The following is a 21,417-nucleotide window of genomic DNA, read 5'->3' on the forward strand; positions in this document are numbered from 1 at the left end:
TCAAAAGATAAGTGACGTCAGTATATCACAAAATACCAGAGACATGAACATTCCTGGACGCCTGATTTATAGTTGGAGGATTTATAGTTCGAAGAACATTCGATACGACCAGATTTAAGGAAATTATTTAATTACAACTAGATAAATCAACATAATAATCATCCTGTTAGTTTCAATGCCATAGAAAATAAAATATGCTGGCCACTACTTTGACGTTTAAATATGCAAACCCTCAATTTCAGTATGAGTACAAACCTGAACATCTTTCGATTTGGTCTTCATTTATCTACATTTCCATCTTTCCAGTGGACTCAATATAGATTTTAGTGTAAACTTCACTTCACAGTCTTGTTCTCTGAAATGTGTAATATTAGTGGATGCAGATGCCAATAAGGCATTCCTAATTCTTCTTAAATATATCTTAAATCAACGTCTTAGACGTTTATTGTTTGACAAACAGAATATTCTCTGCAAGTTATGGTCAATGTTTTAGCTGCAGATCTATCAGCAATTATTTTGTCCTCAGGGAAAGATAACATTCTTCAACTGTCATCACCTTAGCCCTTGAATCGCTGTACCACAACAATTACGCTCTTTGAAATCTTTAATAGCACCCCAATTAGTTGGAGTTGCAAACTTTCGCAATGTAGTGTTCTAGGGAGTGCAGATACTTGGTATTGTGTTTGTTAATTTTACTTTTTGATTAAGACATAATTACCTAATTTGGACGTTTACAGTCATGAAAGTTTTCAAGTTATGATTTCGGCAGAACAATGTATACTTGTGTGTATCGCAATTCGTTTCGTTCGCATCAAGATTTGGTTTGTTTGCTTGATTGCTTACCAATAAAGAATCCCCCTCCCCTTTTACTACAATCATGGTCAATTCGTAAGATATTTTTACGATTCATTCCATTTAGATTGCACCTTCTATAAGTTCTTCAGTGACCTTGACAAAGGAAATGAAACAGTATCCAGTGTCATTTTCAATTGCAACTCCCTAAATATGTGTTCTGAAATGAAATTTCATTAGAAGTTCTGTGATTCTGGAGGGACCTGATGCGTTGTTTTTTGCTCTCCAAAGTAAGAAAAGAAATGCCTTTCTGGTCCCTCTGCTAATTGGTTTGGAAAGCAACTTGCTTCATAGAGTAAAGTAGATGTCACTAAGGCTATCCTTTTGTTGGTTCGTGTGCGGCAAAGAATGTGCGTATGGTATAGCGACAGAAGACAGGTGAGTTTGCAGAACAAGTAGCATGATTGTAGAGGAGCATCTTCCGAAGTCTCCTGAGTTCTTTAGCTCGCAGCGTGATCAACCATCTCGCCCCCGGAGACGTGAAGAACCGGCTCAAACTCGAGTCGAGGAAATCTTTAGCTCAGGCGGTTTCTCATTGTACCACCGCCATCGGGCCATCATTACGACTTCGTGAGGTAATTGTGTCTCCAAGGGCGCGGCGAGGGTGAGGGCGAAGGGCCGGGGGAGGTTTGGGGGGTCGTGGGGGCAGAGTCCGCTCTCTTCCTGGACCTGAACCTTGTCGGTTCCAGAAATCCCGTCGACCCCCTCCAGGTGGCTCCCGGAACTTCGGATATGTCGACCCGCGATCCTGATCGCGAAGGGGGAGCCGATCCGGGGCAGGGGGTCCCGCTCCGGCTGGGACGGGGACTGTTTCTTCTGCTCCTGTCACGTGATCCCGTGGGCGTGGCCGGGAGAAGGCGGGGCGAGGACGGCGTGGAGCGTCCCGACGTTGGGGGAGTGTTCTTCTGCGACGACCTTCGGCGGAAGATGCGGCTGCAACGAAAAGCAATCAATGCATTCGAGGGACGAAAGGTAATTGCACTGAAACAATAACGAAGCTCATTAACTGAAGAGGGATTTTAACAGTTAATTATCATCAGAGCAATCGAGTGTATATTTTCCTTTTTAAAAACGTCAAAAGTTATTGTTTATGATCAATTAGGAACAGTGAACGGTCATTGATTGGTTGAAAATATTTACGTTAGTTGCAACAAATGTAAAGTAGATGCTTTATTTTGCATTTTGCTTGCATGAAATTTGACACGGACGGTCTTATTAACAAATTAAACTATATAAGAACGATGAAAATAGCAAAATGGGAAACCATTAACATACTCCAAGGGAAACACTGCGCTTTTTACAAGTAATTTTATTTGTACGATTCATACCAAACACACATCTGAAAGACCTCCCTACATGAAATTCACTTTATAACTATTTATATATATTAGGCTAACGTCACTTTGAACACGAACTCTAAAAATTTGTCTTGTAGTACACATAACAAAAAATTTAAAAAATAAAATCTAATTAACAATTCAAATTCAGCAGAGAGAGAGAGAGAGAGAGAGAGAGAGAGAGAGCAAGAACTACATTTTACTTTACTTACAAGAGAAAACAATCGCTAGAAAGATTTTTCATTGGGAAAAGAACATGTATTTTAACCTCTTGTCGGAATTTGAAAAGAACTTTGACAATAATTCCATACTTAGATCTTGATCTGATTGCGGATATTTTGAACTTCCTCCTTCATTGGGCTAATTCCAAAGAAAATAATGAGTATGTACAATTGAAGTTATGTGACATTCATGTAGCACGGAAAAATACATTTTCTTCCATATTAATATTTAAAAATGTACACAGAGGATCTGAAAGAGTTAAAAATGAAAACATTTCTTAGGAAAAGTTAAAACAATTTCTCAAAAATAAGGAAAATAGTAATATTTATCAGGAAACTGTATTAGAAAATGTATTTTTTTTATTATTTTTTTTTAGAAAAAGGAATATATTTCTTACAAAGGGGGAAATTTACTTACAAAATGGTAAATATTTTGAAGGAAAGCGGGAAATTCCCTTACCTCTTGGCTGGCCCCGTGGCGGAGTGGCAGAAAAGCGAAGTAATATAAACCAAATCATTCAATGAGAGAGCCTTACCTCTTGGAGTCCGTGCGGCAAAGGCCCGTGGGGCAGAGCTGTCCGACGGCGCAGTTGCCCTCGCAGATGTCCCTGGACATGATGAGCGACTGGTAGGAGAGCAGCATTCTCCTGCACTGATCCTCATCCTGTTCCGCCAGAGCCAGGCTGGGGAAACGCTCTAGCAGTCTCCGGCGCTCCTGGAAGGGAAAGAATTAAGCTACAGTAGCAGGCCCGTAGCCAGGAATTCTTTGTAGGGGGAGCGAAGTCAATCATAGAGGGGGCAAATTTTTAATATATTGTGTCGCATTGGCAGATATAGCAGGGTACACAGAGGCACTTGCTCCCTCCCCCAAAAGAGATAAGTAACAAAAAAATGGATGATATCTTGAAACTGCAACAAACAAAACAAAAACTTCCAGCAACATCAAATAGCAATATTTCGATAATGACCTTTCCAGACTGCCAAAGAATATAAAGTTTAACATAAATAGGTTAATAGGGACTGTATCTACTTGATATTTACAGGTCGATAATGTTAATAGACGATTAATATGTACCAACAGCTTTGGGCCTCTCTGCAGAAGTGATTAAGGGAGCCCTTAAAAATCATTCTTCATAATGATTCCCTCTAGTTTCCAGTATGCAAGATTTTTATGCACAAAGGAATCTAACGAGAATCCAGCAACACCATTGTGTTGTGCTATGCAAGAAAAATCAAATTAATTAAATAATAATGGTTACAGGTAAATTTCTCGTTATCGGACAAACGGCTGAAATTTGCTAGTTCATTAAATTTGAATATTCGAACTTTCGTATTCTGCATTGAGAAACATTGCTGAAGGTGGCATTTCGCTTATTTCACGGAAATAAGTTCTATTTGCGACATATCGAGTAAGTTTTCTTCGTTTCTTTTGCCTTCGGCAACACGCAAAATGGCGGTCACAGTTTCAGTACCGTACGTATGCAGTGTTTACACCCAACTGCACCCAAAAATACCTACGTAGCCCCACAAACCATTGACACATAACCCCATGAACCATTCATATATAGCCCCTCGAACCATTTCCGGTAAGGTTAGGTTAGGTAAGGTCACGTATAGGTTACAATAGTTTTGGTTTCGAAAAAAATATGCGTAGCCCCACACACCATTCTCGCATAGCCCCACGAACCATTGACACATAGCCCCACAAATCATTTGCGGAAACGTACCTTCTTCAGTTACAAAAACACGTTTTTGGAAACACTGACTGGGATTGACCGGGATTATGTCATCACACACAGGCTACATCCACCTGGAAGTAAATGGATGCAAGAGCTTTCGTGCATCGGTCACACATTTATATCGAAAAATAGATGATTTTCCGGCAAAATTCAATGAACGATGCGAGAAAGCACTTCCCCGAACTTCCACAAGTATAAAGAAACTGCATTCGGTAAGTAATTTCTCCTGTAAATTTGAATAATCTGTTTGTCCGATACGAGAAATTTACCATGTTTACATATTATCTACACTTCGATGAATTGTGTAAAAATTTGTAATACATTTTATTGTACTTGCTAGAACATTAAAACATGGATCCCTTAGTCCACCACGGACTCTATTTCCTTCAAAGGGGAGACTCTTGCATCACTACAGACAATGTTTGCCTACTGGTTACATTAACCATTTTGCAAAATATTGTGTGAATTGCATTATATTACAGGAGAAATAAATGTGTTTGACACCTGACAAACAAATAGGAATCCCTTGATTGATCAATGACTTTTATGATTACAGTGTCATCATTAATATTTCATATTAAGTTTCATAGAAAGAAATTGTTTTAATAGGGCACAAATAATGCCCATGGCATTCTCTTTAATATTTTTTTCATATGGATAGTTTGTCTCCCAGGGCTGACTCCAGCCGCCCCACTAGCTATGGCTCTGAACTTGGACTATACATAAGAATAGCAGAAACTGCGAGCGAAGCGAGCAAGAAAATTTTACGAAATGTATTTTTATTTGTATAAAATTTGAATTCGAGGAGGGGGGCAATTGCCCCTTGCAAGTGCCTTGGCCGTTTGGAAGAAAAATGCAAGGAACACGTAAGAACTAATTCCATCATGATATCCAATTGTCCTGCTATTCTTAGATCTCCTAGTCTTGTTTTTTTTACTTCAATGTTTTGCTTCCCCTAGAATGGATTTCCGTCCAAGGTCGGGGGTGGGGGGGCGATGCCCCTGTGGTTGCGGCACTGTTTATGAGTGTCTCTTCATCAATTTCACATCATCACTCACTGTTGCGATTAGCTAGAAATGGCAGGAAAGGAACGCTAAGTAACAAAAATTAAATATCCACTCCCTCTCTCTACCACATGAATCAATATTACCAAAAGGTAGACTTGGGGAAACAAAAATTTAAGCAGTTCCAACACATCCAAGAAAAACATCCCAACACATTAGGGCACATTTAATACAAGACTACTCAAAATGTCACAACTGTTCTAGATACTGAAAATTGCGAAATCATTTCCCGAAGTCTGAATCTGTAAGGGAATTTTTCCCCGATACGACATTGTACGGAATCCCATACACCATAATAAATCACAAAATCAATGTGTCTTTGTTATGTTGCTAGAGTAACACAAGATATAATTGTAAAGATTAGTGAGAATTCCAGGTAGGAATATGTTCTGTATTTTTCTCAGGGGGGGGCAAAGCAAGCTCTCAGGGGGGGCAGTTGCCCCCCCTGCCCCCCCTCTAGCTACGGGCCTGTACAGTAGAATATCGTATATACGTCATTCTTATAGGTGTGTTTCAGTGAAAGTGTGACATTTTTACGTAGTCATCGCAAGACTTGCCAAACGTCAGGGTCAATCTTTCAACCCGGGAAGGCAGAGGGGGCATTCCTACATTGATAATAATGATAACAATGTTCGTACATGACGTGTGAAGTAGAGATGGCTAAATCTATTTAAAAAATGGAAAAATTGTTAAACTTCTCTCTCCGAAATTCGGATTGCTTCCGAAATCCGGGTAGTAGAATTTTTGAATCGAGATTTTCCGGAATCCTGAGATTTTTGGCCATCCCTGGTGTGAAAGTAAGATATGTTAGGTAAAATGTTCTGTTTGAGTAAGTATGTCTATCACCTCGAGAACAAAAATCATGATCAATCTTGTCATTTGTAAGCATAGTAAACACAAAACAGCAGGAAGTACTTCGTGTTTTGTAAACCAAGAACATTTTCCCCCCAAAAAATCGATATTTGAACCGCAGGATCCAAAAAAATTAAAACAAGAAATACTATGAAGGAAACACAATGGATCCAGAACTGCTTTTTTTTCAGTTCTTTCTAGCACTAACCGTGGGGAAATTTATGCTTTTGCTTACTTATATTTTTTCTATGCACAATTTCTTTCATCATGTATTCTGTGTAAGTTGCGTTGCGATGCTCTTCAATGTTTTTTCTCTTATAAAACAAGAGCCTTGCATGCTTTACAGTCCTGAGAAGTTTCATCTTGATGTCACAGAAACCCTGCCGTGTTTGTAAACAAGGAGGCTGAAAAAAAAAAAAGGTCTCTCATGACCAGACCTTCAAAAGCGGGGGAAAAGCGGTCGAAGGACCTTGGATTCGCAGACCTGCTGCGATGAGCTGGCCCGCCTGACACCATTGCCCTCAACGGAAACGCAGCGGGACGGTTGGCCACGGGGGGAGGGGGTGTAGAACTGGGCTCTCCTTTCGATGCGCTAAACTTAGCGAATCTCTTGCGTATTTCTAGCTGTTTAATGGTGTTGCTTGACTAATTTCGCTCAGATATGCGAATATTCTGATTTATTTTTCTTCTTCCATAAAATATTTAAAAAACAATATTTTTATTATTTTGCTTTGTAATCGCCGCATCTCCCGATGACCGGACGCCTCGCCTCTGTGTTTCACCTACGACACAAACTGTTGCATTGTGGCTTCGGGCAGCCACATTGGACGTCAGTTCAAGCGGTAATCTAGGGTGACCAGACACACTCTTTTTAAGAGTATTATACTCTTTTAGAGGTTCATATACTCTATACTATTTTCAATTTGAAAAAATCCCCAAATATACTCTTTTCCTTGCTATTTAATTTCATTTATTATTTTACGCGTAAATATGCGTTAAAAACCACAGAACGGAAAACGTCAAGATGTCAACAAACTGAAGTATTTACGCCTTGACTCAAGAATTTCCTATGAACAATTTCAAGAGTCATTGGAATTTAATGATAATGATATTTTTGACACTTACTGTGCAATTTCAAAAGCTATTGAAAAACATCTTGAAGATTGGGGGAACGAAAAGAAACAATGATGGAAGTGGAGGTCAGATCAGGCTGGGTCAAATTTTAAAAGTGATTGTGCCTCTTATAAAATTCTTCTTTACTCTGCTTGGTACAAATGTTAATTGTGAAAGACTCTTCAGTGTTATTAAAACTTATTGGCGAGAGGAAAAAAGTACACTCCTGGTGTCAACACTCGAACAAGTAATGATAGTGAAATTCAATGTGGACATGACCTGTGAAGAGTTTGGACTGGCAATGAAGGACGAATGAAACATACTCAAGAAAGCAAATTATCATCCCAGAAGTATGAACGATGGTGTCATTGGTGAGAAAGTATTTGAAATTAGCTAATTACCTTGGACCCATAAAATTTAAATCTGTAGAGTGTAGGCCTATTTTATAGGGGCTATAATAGAAGCAATAACAAATAGCCACCCTTATTTTAGTTTTCTTTTTGTTTTGTGCATGCGCACCTTCAACCTATAGACTATACTCTTTTTGGTCAACAAATATCTGGTCACCCTAGGTAATCGGTTGTTCAAACACGTGTTCCTTGCACACGACAAACAAAATTGGCCGCGAACATGGCGGCTGTGCGAATCCTGACGTCACATGAAACACCTATTGTGTTAAACTCGGCTGAGGGTTTACTTTTCCTTAAAGTCGAACATTCCAGAAATTAGCGAATGTGAACAGGACAACAGGCACTAGCTTTAAACAACACAATAACGCATGGTCTTATTCTGACAAAAAATCCTTCAGCTCTGAATTTATCAAGGAATACCAAGTAAATTACGCAAAGTCAACAAATATTAGGTAATAAGGTAACGCATTACGAATACGGAGAAAGTACACCTACAAGCTTTACGTCGCTCCCCAAATCTGAATTGAAACAGAGAAGATAATGATGAACAGTTTGTCTGGTAATACTTATTCACCTCACAGCACAATATGCTATGCAAATTTGTAGAAAACAAACCTTAGGGAAGAACCGGGATGATAAAGAAAAAAAAGGGGGTTCAAGGACCTAACAAGTATGGGCAGCGTGTGCTCCAACCCCATTGCTTTCTCTCTTTCCTCTTCGGTGGATTCGAAAACCCACAACACAAAGCGTTTCCACTAACTAAGGCATCTCCTCGGAGACCGCGAAGAGATCTCATCCTGTACGTGACCAAATTTCACGAAGCTTTCTTCGCGGAAGGAGGTTCACGTGGGAGGGAGTAGTTTGTCTCAAGAGCCGGGATTCTGGACGACTTTGCAAACAGAAGTTCATAAAGGGCATTCCATGTCAAAATCTCAATTTCTGAAATAAAATTAAATGCTGTAAGTTTATTATATCTTGCGAGACAATAATCTAAAATTGCCATTTGGATAAAAATTCAAATATTATACATAATAATCAAGTTAGAAGGTATTTTATATGTTCGTATAATTTTACTTTTTGCTTTAATGTTTTTTTTTATTATGTCCCATCCGTGACACCAAAGAAACAAGGAACTTCTCCTTTAACTGTTACAATTCCCCCTCAACTCCACTAGAATATTCAAAGACCTTCTACCTTTATCTTAAGTAGATTATTTTTCACAATTTGAAAATTTACAGAAATTAAAATAAGTTGCTTATTAAGTAGAATAGAATAGAATAGAATTTATTTCAAGTATGAGCCTTTACAGCTATACATACCATACAAGTGAAAAATTTTAGTACACTTTCCCTACACCCTTCCTCCTCTCAGTCTACGTATTTCCACATTCACACTGCTTGGGAGTTCACAATCACTAGTTCATTTCAACTCTTTCCCTATACTTGCACTGTTACCTGAGTGATTCCTAAAGTTTCTCACATTTATTTATTTATTTAGTAACCATCCCCCACCGTTTCACACATGTTCGCTATCCCCACTGAGCTTCTTTGCTCTCTTTACCTAAGGCGTAGTGTAGGAAAGTTCCCAGATTCCTTATTTGCGCCTTCCCCCCCTCTCGGTCTCTCCCTCCTAATAACGCTTGTCATTATATTCTCAATGTTAGCTTAATTTATTTCCCTGATATATTTTTGCCTTGCCTCCCCTGTTTCTTTGCACTGGAGGAGAATGTGAAATTTCGTCTTGTCGAGGCACTGCTATTTTCTGTCTCACCTCTGACACAAAATTGTTCACTTGTAGCTATAAATCTGGTAAAGTATTTTAAGGGTAGTCATGTTTAATAAACAGTGTTTAGTTTCATAATTCACTGCACAGAAACTGCAATAAGAATGTTCCTGAACTATCAACAGAATAGTTACTTTAATGTCAAAAACGTAGTCTGGGCGTTCCACCCGTGACAATGGAATGTAGTTGAACCCTGTACTATGAATGTACATGGGAGTTTCGGAAGTAGCGCTCTGCACACTCTCGATCTGGGTACACTTGAGGTGAAGTCTTCAGCAGGGATATTGTGCTAAATATTCCCACTCGAGATCACCCACCCCGGAAATCGGACTTGGATCTTCCCGAAGCCTTATAATAATAATAATAATATCGTATCCACAGTTTTAACCCGCCAGAAATATATTTAAAATACTTCCTAGAGTCACAAGACTAAAAAATTAACGGTAGATATGATTTCGTGTACACTTTTTTAAATGTCAATTTTACACTTAGATTTTATGCACATTGTCATAATCCTGTATAGATCCATGCTACATTGACCCAACCAAGCGTTTTACCTCCTGCAGCTTATAGTTCTGGAATTCCTGCAGCTGTTTCTGGAAGCCGAAATTCGGGTTGGCCACTGCCCGGCCGACCCTCACCACCTTCAGCGCCTCCTTCCAGTTGAGTGACGTCACGCTCATGATGTAAGCGACAGCCACCGTCACACTCCTGGACATTCCAGCGAGGCTGCAAAAGACAATGGAGACAGACATGAGACCGTTAAATTCTATCATGTCATTTTTATTTATATTAGACAAACATGTGACACACACACACACATACTCATACACATCACACTACGATATGATCACGAACAGTTTAAATAATATAGAACGCTGACACGCATCAAATTGGAGATTAACAAATTATTTCTAAACAGTAATTAAGTTTGCGAAATTTCTTTGAGGGTAAAATTATGAAGCCGTTTGTCTTGTTAAACGTGGGGATTTCTAAAATATAATTTTGGGTGGGCTCGAGCTCCACAGGTTCACATAAGTTGGCGCCACTGAACACACACACACACACATGACATTTCTCTACAATACCTACTAAACTTCACAGCGTGTGGAGGACATAAAAACGAAAAAAAAATCTTTATAACGTTCTACGATGAAGTCTTGTTTTGGAGATACAGGGCCTGGAAAACCGCCAGTTTTCATCCTGTATGTATGCAGCCACGTGGCACAGATCCATGGTTGCCAGGTTACAAAAAGAAAGAAAACTAGAAACGATTGTACACCGAGAAAACTCTCATGTCAGCAGATATACCATTAGGGTGAAGTCAAAAAAAATAATTCTTGAAAATGGCGGACGTTCGCTTGCAACACACCAATACAGTTCCCCTAGGCCTAACCTGTTTTTATCATGACCAATTGTACCCAGCCTAACTCCTTTTCATTTTATAGGGGGCGTTAAGGGACTTTTGAATCATCCTGTATTTTCAAAATATGCATGTTCCAATTCAGAAAACATCTCTTGGTTTTATCCCGCCCCCTTTAAGATTATTTTCTGCAGGTGCCTATGCAATGAGAGGGAATTTCTCCGTGAAGAGAGGGAATTTAGAGGGAACTTTCCAACAACCTCTCGTAGCGAATGGAGAATCGATCGCAGGTGCTTCTGCAAGGACTTCCTTAATGTCTCTTGCCGCGGATGATTCAGCTTATTGGTGCAGAGCTGCTGCTCTCGATTTCCGACTGCGCGCAGATGAAACAACGGATGCCAACTCTACACAGAATCCGTTTTTCTCGCAATTATCATTTGTGGTCAGAAGCATTGGCAGTTTCAGACAATAGCACACTGTTATATTTCTTCCCGCGACCTTGGGCGCCTAAACATAAATTCCAAGTGAGGGTCATATTTTGACATCCAAAGGGAGAGAGATATAAAAAAGGAAGAAAAACAGAACAGGGAGAGAGAGGAGGAAGAAATTGTGCAATAAAAGAAGTTAGAGAAAAGAAAAATGTGAAAAATATAGAGAACGGAGAAGTAGACTGACAGAGAATGAGAGAAGGGGAGGGAGAGAAAGACAGACTAAGAAACAAAAAAAATGGGAAAAGAAAATATACATAGAGAGATATGGAAGAAGAGAAATAAAGAAACAAGACGTATAGACAAATAGAAAGAGGGAGAAATAGAAAATCAGAACAAATAGAGAGACAGTGAAAGAAATAGAAATAAGTATAAAAAGACAGACAGAGATAGAGAAGCTGAGAATAATAAAAGTAAGGCAATGATAAAGTATGATAAAAATGTTACTTCTCTCTTCATAAACTTTTTTCTTCTCGTTTAATATCTAAGAAACTAAAAGTTAAAATGTAGAAAACAGTAAGTTTGCCTGTAGTATTATAAGGGTGTGAAATTTGGTCCCTTACATTGAAAGAAGAACATAAATTGAGAGTATTTGAAAATAAGATCCTTAGGAAAATATTTGGACCTAAAAGGGATGAGGAGACAGGTGAGTGGAGAAGGTTACATAATTTAGAACTACATAATTTGTATTCATGTCCAGATATTATTAGAATAATTAAATCAAGAAGACTTAGGTGGGCAGGCCATGTCGCACGAATGGGAGAGGAAAGAGGAGTTTACAGGATTCTTGTTGGGAGACCTGATGGTAAGAGACCTGTAGGAAGGCCAAGACGAAGATGGAGGGACAACGTTGAAATAGACCTAAAGGAAATCGGTAGGGATGGAAAAGAGTATATAGATCTTGCTCAAGATAGGGAAACATGGAAGGCCTGTGTTGCTGCAGCCATGAACCTTCGGGTTTAAGAAGGCTAGAGAGTTAGTTAGTTAAGGCAATGATAAAGTAATGAGAAAATACGACCGAGACAGAATACTGTAGAAGAAATATAAGAAAATATATAATAAAGAAAATAATGTCTATGCAAGAAGAGAGGAGACAAATAAAGGAAAAGAAAAACTGAAGTTATAAGACTATTAACACGGAAAATATAAAACGGATGAAAATAGAAAGGAGAACCTAGAAGATTAAGTAGGTTATCTTTACTTGTTTCATTGGAATGGGCAGGTGCCACCCCTCTTAACCCTCCCTTAGGGTGCTCAATCCCGAATCCTTATTTCTCTGTAATATTTCCCAACAAAATGGCTCCTGGTGAATTATACTGGACGTTAACGACTCCACCTGTTTCTGATTCCGACATTTCGGAAACTAGATCTGTCTAGCTGTCTTCATGGGGTAAGTTATTGTACGTGGGTAAGGATAGGAATTTCTGGTTTTCTATAGAACAACATTGATCACTTTGTCTAGAACACAATTCTGTGTTGTATGTTCTCCATTTAAATACACACAGAATCCAACATGTGTTAATGAACATAACAGGAGAAAAACCTCAAGAGGGTAGTGATCGCCACTGATTCAGCGTCAGTCTTACACTCCCTGGGATCGATAACAGCTGATTACTATGTAGACTGGTACATTGTTAACATAATAATTTTGTATCAAAAACTAACCAACTCAGGATACAGTATTTCTTTTGTCTGAACTCTTGGGCATACATCCATAGAAGGGAACCACATAGCAGACGCATTAGCCAAGTACGCAGCTGAAGAATCAAGTCACCGATCGCTTCTGATTAAATTTTCTGCACAAGCGCTAGAGTCGCATGCTAAAACAGAATTGTTGAAAAGTTGGCAGAAACAATGGACAATTACAGGGAAGACTAATGGGAAAAATATTATTCAATTCAACCAATTATACCTAAAGAACGTTGGTATCAAGACATTAACCTCTCAAGAAACTCTTTAACAAGCCTTCTTAGATGTTGGCTAAATTACACCCTAGCCCCTAAAGACTAGGAAGATTGTTCAATCCCCAATCTGTCAGTGTGGTGCAACTGAAGGAACACCTGATCATATTATATTTCAATGTCATCTTAATGTGTGGTTAGCACATCGCGCTACGATGCCAGGGGTCCCGGGTTAGAATCCTGGCCTGGGCATGGATATTTGTGAGTGTCCATTCGCCAATTTCATCATATCATCACTCATCCCCATCTTCGCAAATTAGTCAAAAGTGGCACAAAAAGCGAAGTAAAATAAATCAAATCAAACAGTCATCTTAATGCAACTACACGTGATTATTTCTTTAGAGACCTAAAAGAAGCAGGATATAATGTCCCATACGCCTTGTCAACACATTGGAGGAACCCAACGAAGAAAATAATATATGTACTTACCAACTATATTGTGAGAGAAAATATTGTATTATAAAATTATGAAATCGTAAAATTATGAAATGTAAAACAACAAATGTAACTGGTGCATAGCAGCGAAGCTACAACCAAATATATATATAAACAAAAAAACAAGAGTTTTGACTCCAGTAACATACCTAGGTATTAACGTACATAAAGTGCTACTGATGCATTTTTGTGCGTCAAAATAAGTTTACAAGGGGATAAATGGGTACCTTTTAGGCTGTTGTTCCGTGCGATGCAGTAAAAATTGAATCAGTTGAACAGATTAGACATAGGCATTTTATGTACAGTGGGATTCATGAGTATTACCGTGCAAATTTTCCATGACTATTTTCATTATTTTTTTCTATTACATTCTATGTGTTTTAAGCGATGGATATTTATGTATGCTGGTGCAGAAGTTGTCAACAGCTTGTTTTGAGTTTTCTTTTAATTCCTGACGTTCTTATTTGGTCAAATAAAGTGCACGAACATGATGACGGACAATTTGCAAGGTAATACTCATGGATCCCACTGTACAGATATAGGATTATCGGGATCTGATCTACAGTTTAAAGTGGGATCCGAACTACTGTCTAATGTGGCTCCACCAGGTATCGAACCCGGACCCCTTGATTACAAGGCATTTCAAAGAAACTATAATTACACATTAGACTATGTTATTATGCACAACTAGAGCAGCAACCTTGATTTGATGATTTCGAGTTCTGCGTGTACAAAATACAAATTATTAATATTTATCTATATTTAGATGAACGTTTTCTCGTGTTTGTGTTGGCCTATATTTGCGCGTGCTTTGAAAGTTTTCTTGCAAAACCTCCAGCTCTCGGTGTACTGGAATTTATGGATTATGTTGCCACAGCTGAGATTCCTGCAGCGTTTCAGAAATGAAATCAATCACTTTCCTGGGCCAAATATTCCCATGACGCACTTTCCCGAACTCGTGGATATTTTATTGCATTACGCTTCTGCAACGATCGTCCGCAGGGAACCGCAGATGCTGCTACGTGGAGACGAAGCAGAAAAATTCTCTCTGAGACTTCAAGTCAATTTATCATTCAACGTGGGTTACGTGTGGAGGCGCTTTTTGCGAATAGCTAAAGCGCGAATGCACAAGCAGTAAAGCATTTGGACTAAAATAAGGCAAAGGGACGCTGACAGCGAGACATCGGAGTAGAAAGTTATGATCAGTAGAGAAGAATACCTCAAAAGTGGATGAAACGGGATGAACATGGTACATGATGCAAATGTAATCAAAGATGCGAAATATCTTTAAGGTTGGATCGAAACAGGATTGTAATGGCAAGAAACACTTGGGTTAATCACGGTGATGAGAATGTACTGATGACATATAAGTGGGTTTCATGTGACGTCAGGATGCACACAGCCGCCATGTTTGCGGCCAATTTTATTTGTCGTTTGGAAGGAAATATCCACCACGTAGCGTTCGTTACATCTGCAGGAACTGCACGTTTGTTTTAAATCACAAATGTCTGTCTTAGTATATTCCACCCGCCGCTTGAATTCCGTGTGCTCGCAAGAACTGGCCTCAATCATTGCTGCTCGAAGCCACAATGCACAAATTTGTGACGTAGGTGAAACATAAGTATACATGTCTGGTCTGATCCAGAGTTCTAACCCATGGCTTCCAGCGTCGTATTGCGTTACGCTAACCATTCCGCCACAGAGACTGGCAATACGATCCATTCACCGCCTTATTTTGATGCTCAGATTATTCTCAATAGTCGGCGCACCAGTGTTTTTTATTTGTAAAGTCTTTGGATTGTGCTTATCTTCTACTGATCGTCATGTCAACCAATGTTCGTTAACTATCGTTGATTGACTTACCACTATGTACCTTTCTTGGCATTTGTGGATATAAATGTGGGCCAAAATAGCCACATGTAAAGCTCTTTGTCTAATAAACATAGATGTTGATCGCAAGACATTTGATGTAGCTTTAGTTTCAGTGTTTGTCGTGAATGTAGCTTGTGTCCAACATGTGTATATGTACGGAGAAGATACTTAGGTGTACGATTCGTGTATCATGTGTACTCTTCATTGTGTTCGGTCTAGTGATCATAATCCTCGGGTGCGTATTCGCCTACGACACGAAGTACATAAGCAAAGGAATGTGGCATGAGCTATCGTCGAGGGACGTCAGCCTGATTATTTTGATTCTCGGCGCCTTCGTACTTTTCACGTCTTCCATCGGCTTCATAGGCGCTTGCATGACCAGCAAAGTGCTGCTTGTTATATTCACCATAGTGATATGTCTCCTTGCGGTCCCTCAAGGACTGGCTCTCTTGGAGGTGGAGCGGATGGGGTCCTACACGGAGGAAGAAATGGCTTCTTTCCTCTGCGATTCGATGAAACGTTACAAGCAAGGCTCCCAGAGTGACAAAAAATCATGGAATTATCTCCAGAGCAACTATTCGTGTTGTGGAGTGCACAACGCTAGCGACTGGGTTGCCATAAACGTTAACTATCCGCTCAGTTGCTACAAAGATCATAATATACGAAAGCCATTACACTTTGATGGAAAACTGGGTTGTCTCTCGTCCGTTGTGGACCATGTGTGGATATTAGTAGTAACTGCTATAAGCATTTTGTCTCTTTTCACTTTGCTACAATTCGTCATTGTTATATCCTGCATTATGTATGTACTTTCTGCATAATAGAAGTTAAGTAATACACAGGCTTTTAAGAACAATTCATTTTCAGACCAATGTAATGTTTACCTATGTACATTTTGTTGTTTTCACACATTTATTGATCACTATTGAGACTACAGCTAATGACTCTTTCTGCTGTAACAATTTATATGAAAACATCGCACACAATTACAAGGTCAAGCGATAAATAACAAAGAGAATAATGAATAACAAATCAGGCATTTTAAATACATGAATGCGATCATACAAACAACAGTAATTTTGAGGCTCTCGGAATAAGTACATTTCTATATCCTCCTTTAAAAGACAGTTTCATGCTGGGTTCATATAAGTTTTCTAAACTTAACTGTACGTGATTTTTAATAAGTCTTTATAAAGTATTTTCTTCTTTGTAAAGGAAATTTAAGACAGGAATAATATATGATACAAATCTTATTCAGCGTGTTATGCACTAACAGATTGGATAATTATTTATTTTGATTCTGTGTAAACGTCATGTATTTGTAATGCGACCGTGTTCCCACACTAGATATTAACGCTGCATGTTTCTCAGTTTCTAAAATTTAAGAATTATAAAATTATCAATTTTATAATAGATTACACCAGCTCTTTTAGTCTCAATTGACACCACTCTAACTGTTAAAAACAATAAGCACTAATACGTTAATATGAGCAGAGTTCTTTTGAAGGACGGTGAATTTTTTTCTAACGCACGAAATCCTTATCAAGTTACTTTTAACTGTTCACATATTACACCTCACCACTTTTTCTCATTCTAAGGAAACAAATAAATGTTAAATGAATATTAATCAGTACGAAGTTACATTTTGTTACTAAATTCCTTGTGGATAAAACAGGGAAATTCTTTTAAGGGTTCACTGAAATTCCCACTGTTTAAGAAGGATGTTTTATATCATTCTGTCAGCAATTTCCAACAGTTTAAACTATTACATTGATAATAATACAAAAGCAAAGCGTTATATAACCAAAGACGCTCTCGCACACACCATTTCAATGGCCAATAAAAATCATCGATCAATTTAAAGTCTTCCGTTGTTCTGACAGCTTGTTGACCTCTTATTTGTTAACCATTGGCAGCGACAGAATACTAATTGATTGGATTTCCTTTACTAATTGGTTTATATGGCCTAATAATACATTAATTGTTGAGAAATGCCTGATAAATCTCAGCACGGGAGGCTTAGAGTGACTTACCAATGGATGAGGACGTTCCCTCCTCGCAGACGAGCGGCGTGGATGAAGTCGTTGCACAGGGGGAAATACTGGACAAGGTTCTGCTCCGGAGTATCGGCAGCCATCACGCACAGATAGTGTTTGTCCTGCAAAAACAATATGAACAATGAAATGTAAATGATCAATAGAAACGGGATAGGCCCTACTTTGGTGACTAAAATATTATTTCTAGTAAATTCCAATGAAGATACGTTCTTATTGGCTTCTGTTCGATTATTGTGATCTAATCAAAATTACAGTTCCTCCTGTATATAGGGGTGATGTAATCATCACTACGCTTTGTCCGCCTTTACATCCGCCGCTTTATGCAGAGAAATTATTGAAGACATTACTCACATTAGATCACCAGCTCGGGAATCGAATCTGCGGCTTACGCATCGCAGTCAGACGCCATCGACTTTGAAAAACATTTTCTGCAAATCTCTCGCCTTTATCTTAATATATTTTCCCAACGTCGTTTTTCTTTTTATCGCATCACGGTGAATACAAAGATCGTCACAGCTCGCTATGCTGACCACACCATCGCTGAGGTCGGCGATGACTGGGCCACTGCAGCTTATAAAGTTCATAAAATGTTGATGCACTTAGGCGAATCGTAATTGGTTCGCTCTAGGAGAGGAAACCATGAAAGGATACGATTTCCAGCTGCTATTCCGTTTGATACAGTAAAATTAAATCTTTTGCGTATATCACACGTGACGTTTTCAAAGAATCCAAAATTACAAATTTAACTGTATCAATTATGCACCAGAAGTTTGCTTTGATGCATTTTCAGTTTTGTATAGGACTGGAATTCAAAATACAATCTACCATACCGTAAAATTATCGTTATTTTTTAAAGCGTGGATATATATAAATATGGTAAACAAATTCATACAAGTATTCAAATCGAGACAGAGCTAAATGAGACGAATAGAAAACATCACAGCTACACGCAAATGGATCCTCACGGGGCGCCTTGGTATCGTCGTCGCCTTGTAATCAAGGGGTCCCAGGTTCGATACTCGGTTGAGGCACATAGTGGTTCAGTTCCCACTAAAAACTATAGGTCCAGTCCCGATTAGCCTTACTGTGCATAAAGTGGACTTAAAACACCAACTCAATGAAGGCAAATAAATTCTGAATTATATTTGTGTATAGCAGAACTATTGAATAGATTCTGTTCATAGAATTGAGGTATTTTGATGTTTTGGACTGTGATAAGCTAATTCAAAATTAAAACATTGACTTGTGATGAACGATTTATCTTGTAATTATCAGGAGTCAAAAAATTGCGTGAGTACAGTGGTTGAAGTATAGTACTGGCAAAACGTTACAAGTATCCGCATAACCGTATCTTGAATACACGGCACAAAAGAGAAGATAGGTGAATCTAACAGCGAGCTAAGATTCTCGCATGCAGAGAGAGTGCGTGACCCACAGAAGCTGATCTATACTCGTATGTGCTTTTACTCGGAGCTGCTCGACAATTTCCGTGTTTGCGAAGGCCTATGAGTACTGAGACATTCCCGCTAACGATAGCCAATCCCTGGCAGAATGTGACGAGAGAAGCCACGCCAGAAACATTCCGATAATAGCCGATCCACTCCGATTAAGAGTTCGTATCTTCTTCGGCGACATCGTTAGGAAAATCGAAGCTCCTATCCTAGAGCAAGCGAAGAAATGCACATGTAGATTAGACACTTCGTATCTGGACGTCATTGAGGCGACAGAGAGAGCTGTGACATATGGGATGTAGGCACGTAACGACAATGAAAGTAGCAAAAGGCGGCGAAGATAAGAGACACAGATAAGAAGTTAGCGGCTACATTCTCTTGGAGATAAGATAATGGACGGGACGTTGAGTGGCAATATACGCTCGCACTCGCGTCATGCAAGGTGCAGTCTTAAAGACTTGCCAGTCTGTAGCCTCTGACGCAAGTGATGATTCAGCCTCTTTTATAGACTAATTTTAAAATACAATTAGAACAAATCTATAAAATACAAGGTAGAGTCAAATGAAAAACCTTAATTTCTAGGTTTCTGTATGTAGGGTTGTACAAGTTTGATGCATTCTAGTACAGACCTGTAGCTGAACTACATATATTTTCAACCTTGAGTTACTGCCTGTGTACCTTAAGAAGAATAAGTATTTGGGGTCCACGTGCAGAGCCACTGCGAAGGCCTTTCCACCCATCTGCCTGCGAACTGAGGCCATTGTCGAAGTTTGTCCTCCATCAGTAAACTTGGTGATGTGGTAAGCATGCACAGAGATATTGAATTTTCGTCTGTCGAGAAATTTCTGTAAGTTTTAGGCTGACAGAGGGCAAGAAACCACTTCTCTTCACTGGTGCAAGTGTGTAGAGGAGGCGCCATCTTGAAAATAACAAAAATGGCGTTTTGAAGCTCACTTGATCAGTGTTGCAGCCTTGAGGTCGTTTTGTAAATAACAGTTGATACCTCATGTATATTTGAGCTACGATTTATATTGGAATTTTAAGGTTTACATTTGGCTCTTGATATCACAAAGCTGCACGTGTAATTTACTGCTTTACTGACTCCAACATACATACTCATTACTTGCTCACACTGACATCTCTGTTTAAAAATATTCAAATGCTCAGCTTGAGTTTTAATACCCGGGTAGTAATAGATTTCCTACGTTCGATCCCTGGTGAGAGTATGTGTTATTGATTGGTCGTTGTTGGCTTATTTAACATTGTTTATGTGAAGCTTTAGATTAACTGCGACGTGAGGACGAATGAGTCAATGAACTTCGTTGAAAGTATCATCCCAGCATTCTCCAGGAGTAGCTGAAGAAAACCACAAAGGAGATGAACCCGTTTGTAGTTTATTTTGCGTCCCTTTTTTCTATCACCTCTGGCTAATCGCGACAATGAGGACAATTGGTGATTTGATGAACTGGGTAAAGGGTTATTGGGAAACACACATGGACAGATCACAAAAGCTGTTGATCCAGGCATCAACATGAACACCGTTACGGGGTGTCAGGCGTAACTTGGTTGGGGAAAGAGGAAGAACTCGCTCCTCTTAAATTTCCATTTTCTTAAAATTTAAATGTTAGGGGTATATTTTAACTTTATGGAACCTGAAGCTCTCTTACAGTAGCAGCGTAACTGGGGACCTGACTCTGGGTTTGGGAGGAGGGGAAAGAACACACCCAGGCGTCAGGCATTTGCAACTTAACAATAAACTTTAGGTTTAGCTCCTATTGATGAGTGAGTTTGTTGTGGACAAAGGCAAGTTCCAGTAATCTTCCGTCTGCAATTCTGAGCAATTTTAATTTTATTGCCATTGGCATAAAGAGAACTTAAACAATCTCAAACAATTTCCTTCCTCCTACCAGACAAAAAAAAATATATAATAACTTTCACATTCCAAAAGTTCGGCTAAGTGCATACCAAAAGGACCATTTTACACAGGCATCCAGTTATACAATTCGTTACCAAATAGCTACCAAAATTTTGAGAGTACCACGGTCTTTAAAAGTAAGGTGAAAAAATTGCTGTTGGAATTTACATTGTATTCAGTTAAAGAATTTCAGGAATTACATAATTTTATAAAATTAATTTAGATTGTATACATTATGCAATGTTGTGCTTTTACAACCCTGGTCCTCTATATAATAAGAACTGGAAGATATAATTTGTTTTGTATGATTTTACACTGTATCATAGAATTGAAGTGCTTGAGTGTAAAACATGGTAAGTGACATTTTGGTCATTTCTGAGTTCATTAAGAAGAAAATGTTATTCGTATTAGAAGCTAAACTGTAGATAAATTATTTTCGTGTTGCGTTTACGAATTTCAGAAGGCTTCACTAAGCCCAATTCAAATTGCATGACATGGAAATTTC

The 21,417-nt window shown here is 38.8% G+C and overlaps 2 protein-coding genes across 2 annotated transcripts in view; one reads left to right on the plus strand and one right to left on the minus strand.

Annotated features, from left to right (window-relative positions):
- Nucleotides 1-21,417, plus strand: part of LOC146004659 (transmembrane protein 42) — a 165,732-nt gene that overhangs the window by 29,117 nt on the left and 115,198 nt on the right. The window lies entirely within an intron of this gene.
- LOC146004997 (dual specificity protein phosphatase 22-like) overlaps nucleotides 94-21,417 on the minus strand; it is a 103,081-nt gene continuing 81,757 nt past the window's right edge. The window contains exons 3-6 of the mRNA XM_083144103.1: nucleotides 17,523-17,647; nucleotides 9,928-10,099; nucleotides 2,947-3,125; nucleotides 94-1,785 (exon numbers count right to left, since the gene is read on the minus strand). Of these exons, the coding sequence (XP_083000229.1) occupies nucleotides 1,413-1,785; nucleotides 2,947-3,125; nucleotides 9,928-10,099; nucleotides 17,523-17,647 (849 nt within the window). The 3' untranslated portion in view covers nucleotides 94-1,412. The remainder of the gene's footprint in view (nucleotides 1,786-2,946; nucleotides 3,126-9,927; nucleotides 10,100-17,522; nucleotides 17,648-21,417) is intronic.

Source organism: Lepisma saccharinum, chromosome 22 (genome assembly GCF_977018435.1).
Source record: "Lepisma saccharinum chromosome 22, izLepSacc3.1, whole genome shotgun sequence".
In the NCBI taxonomy this organism is placed as follows: domain Eukaryota; kingdom Metazoa; phylum Arthropoda; class Insecta; order Zygentoma; family Lepismatidae; genus Lepisma; species Lepisma saccharinum.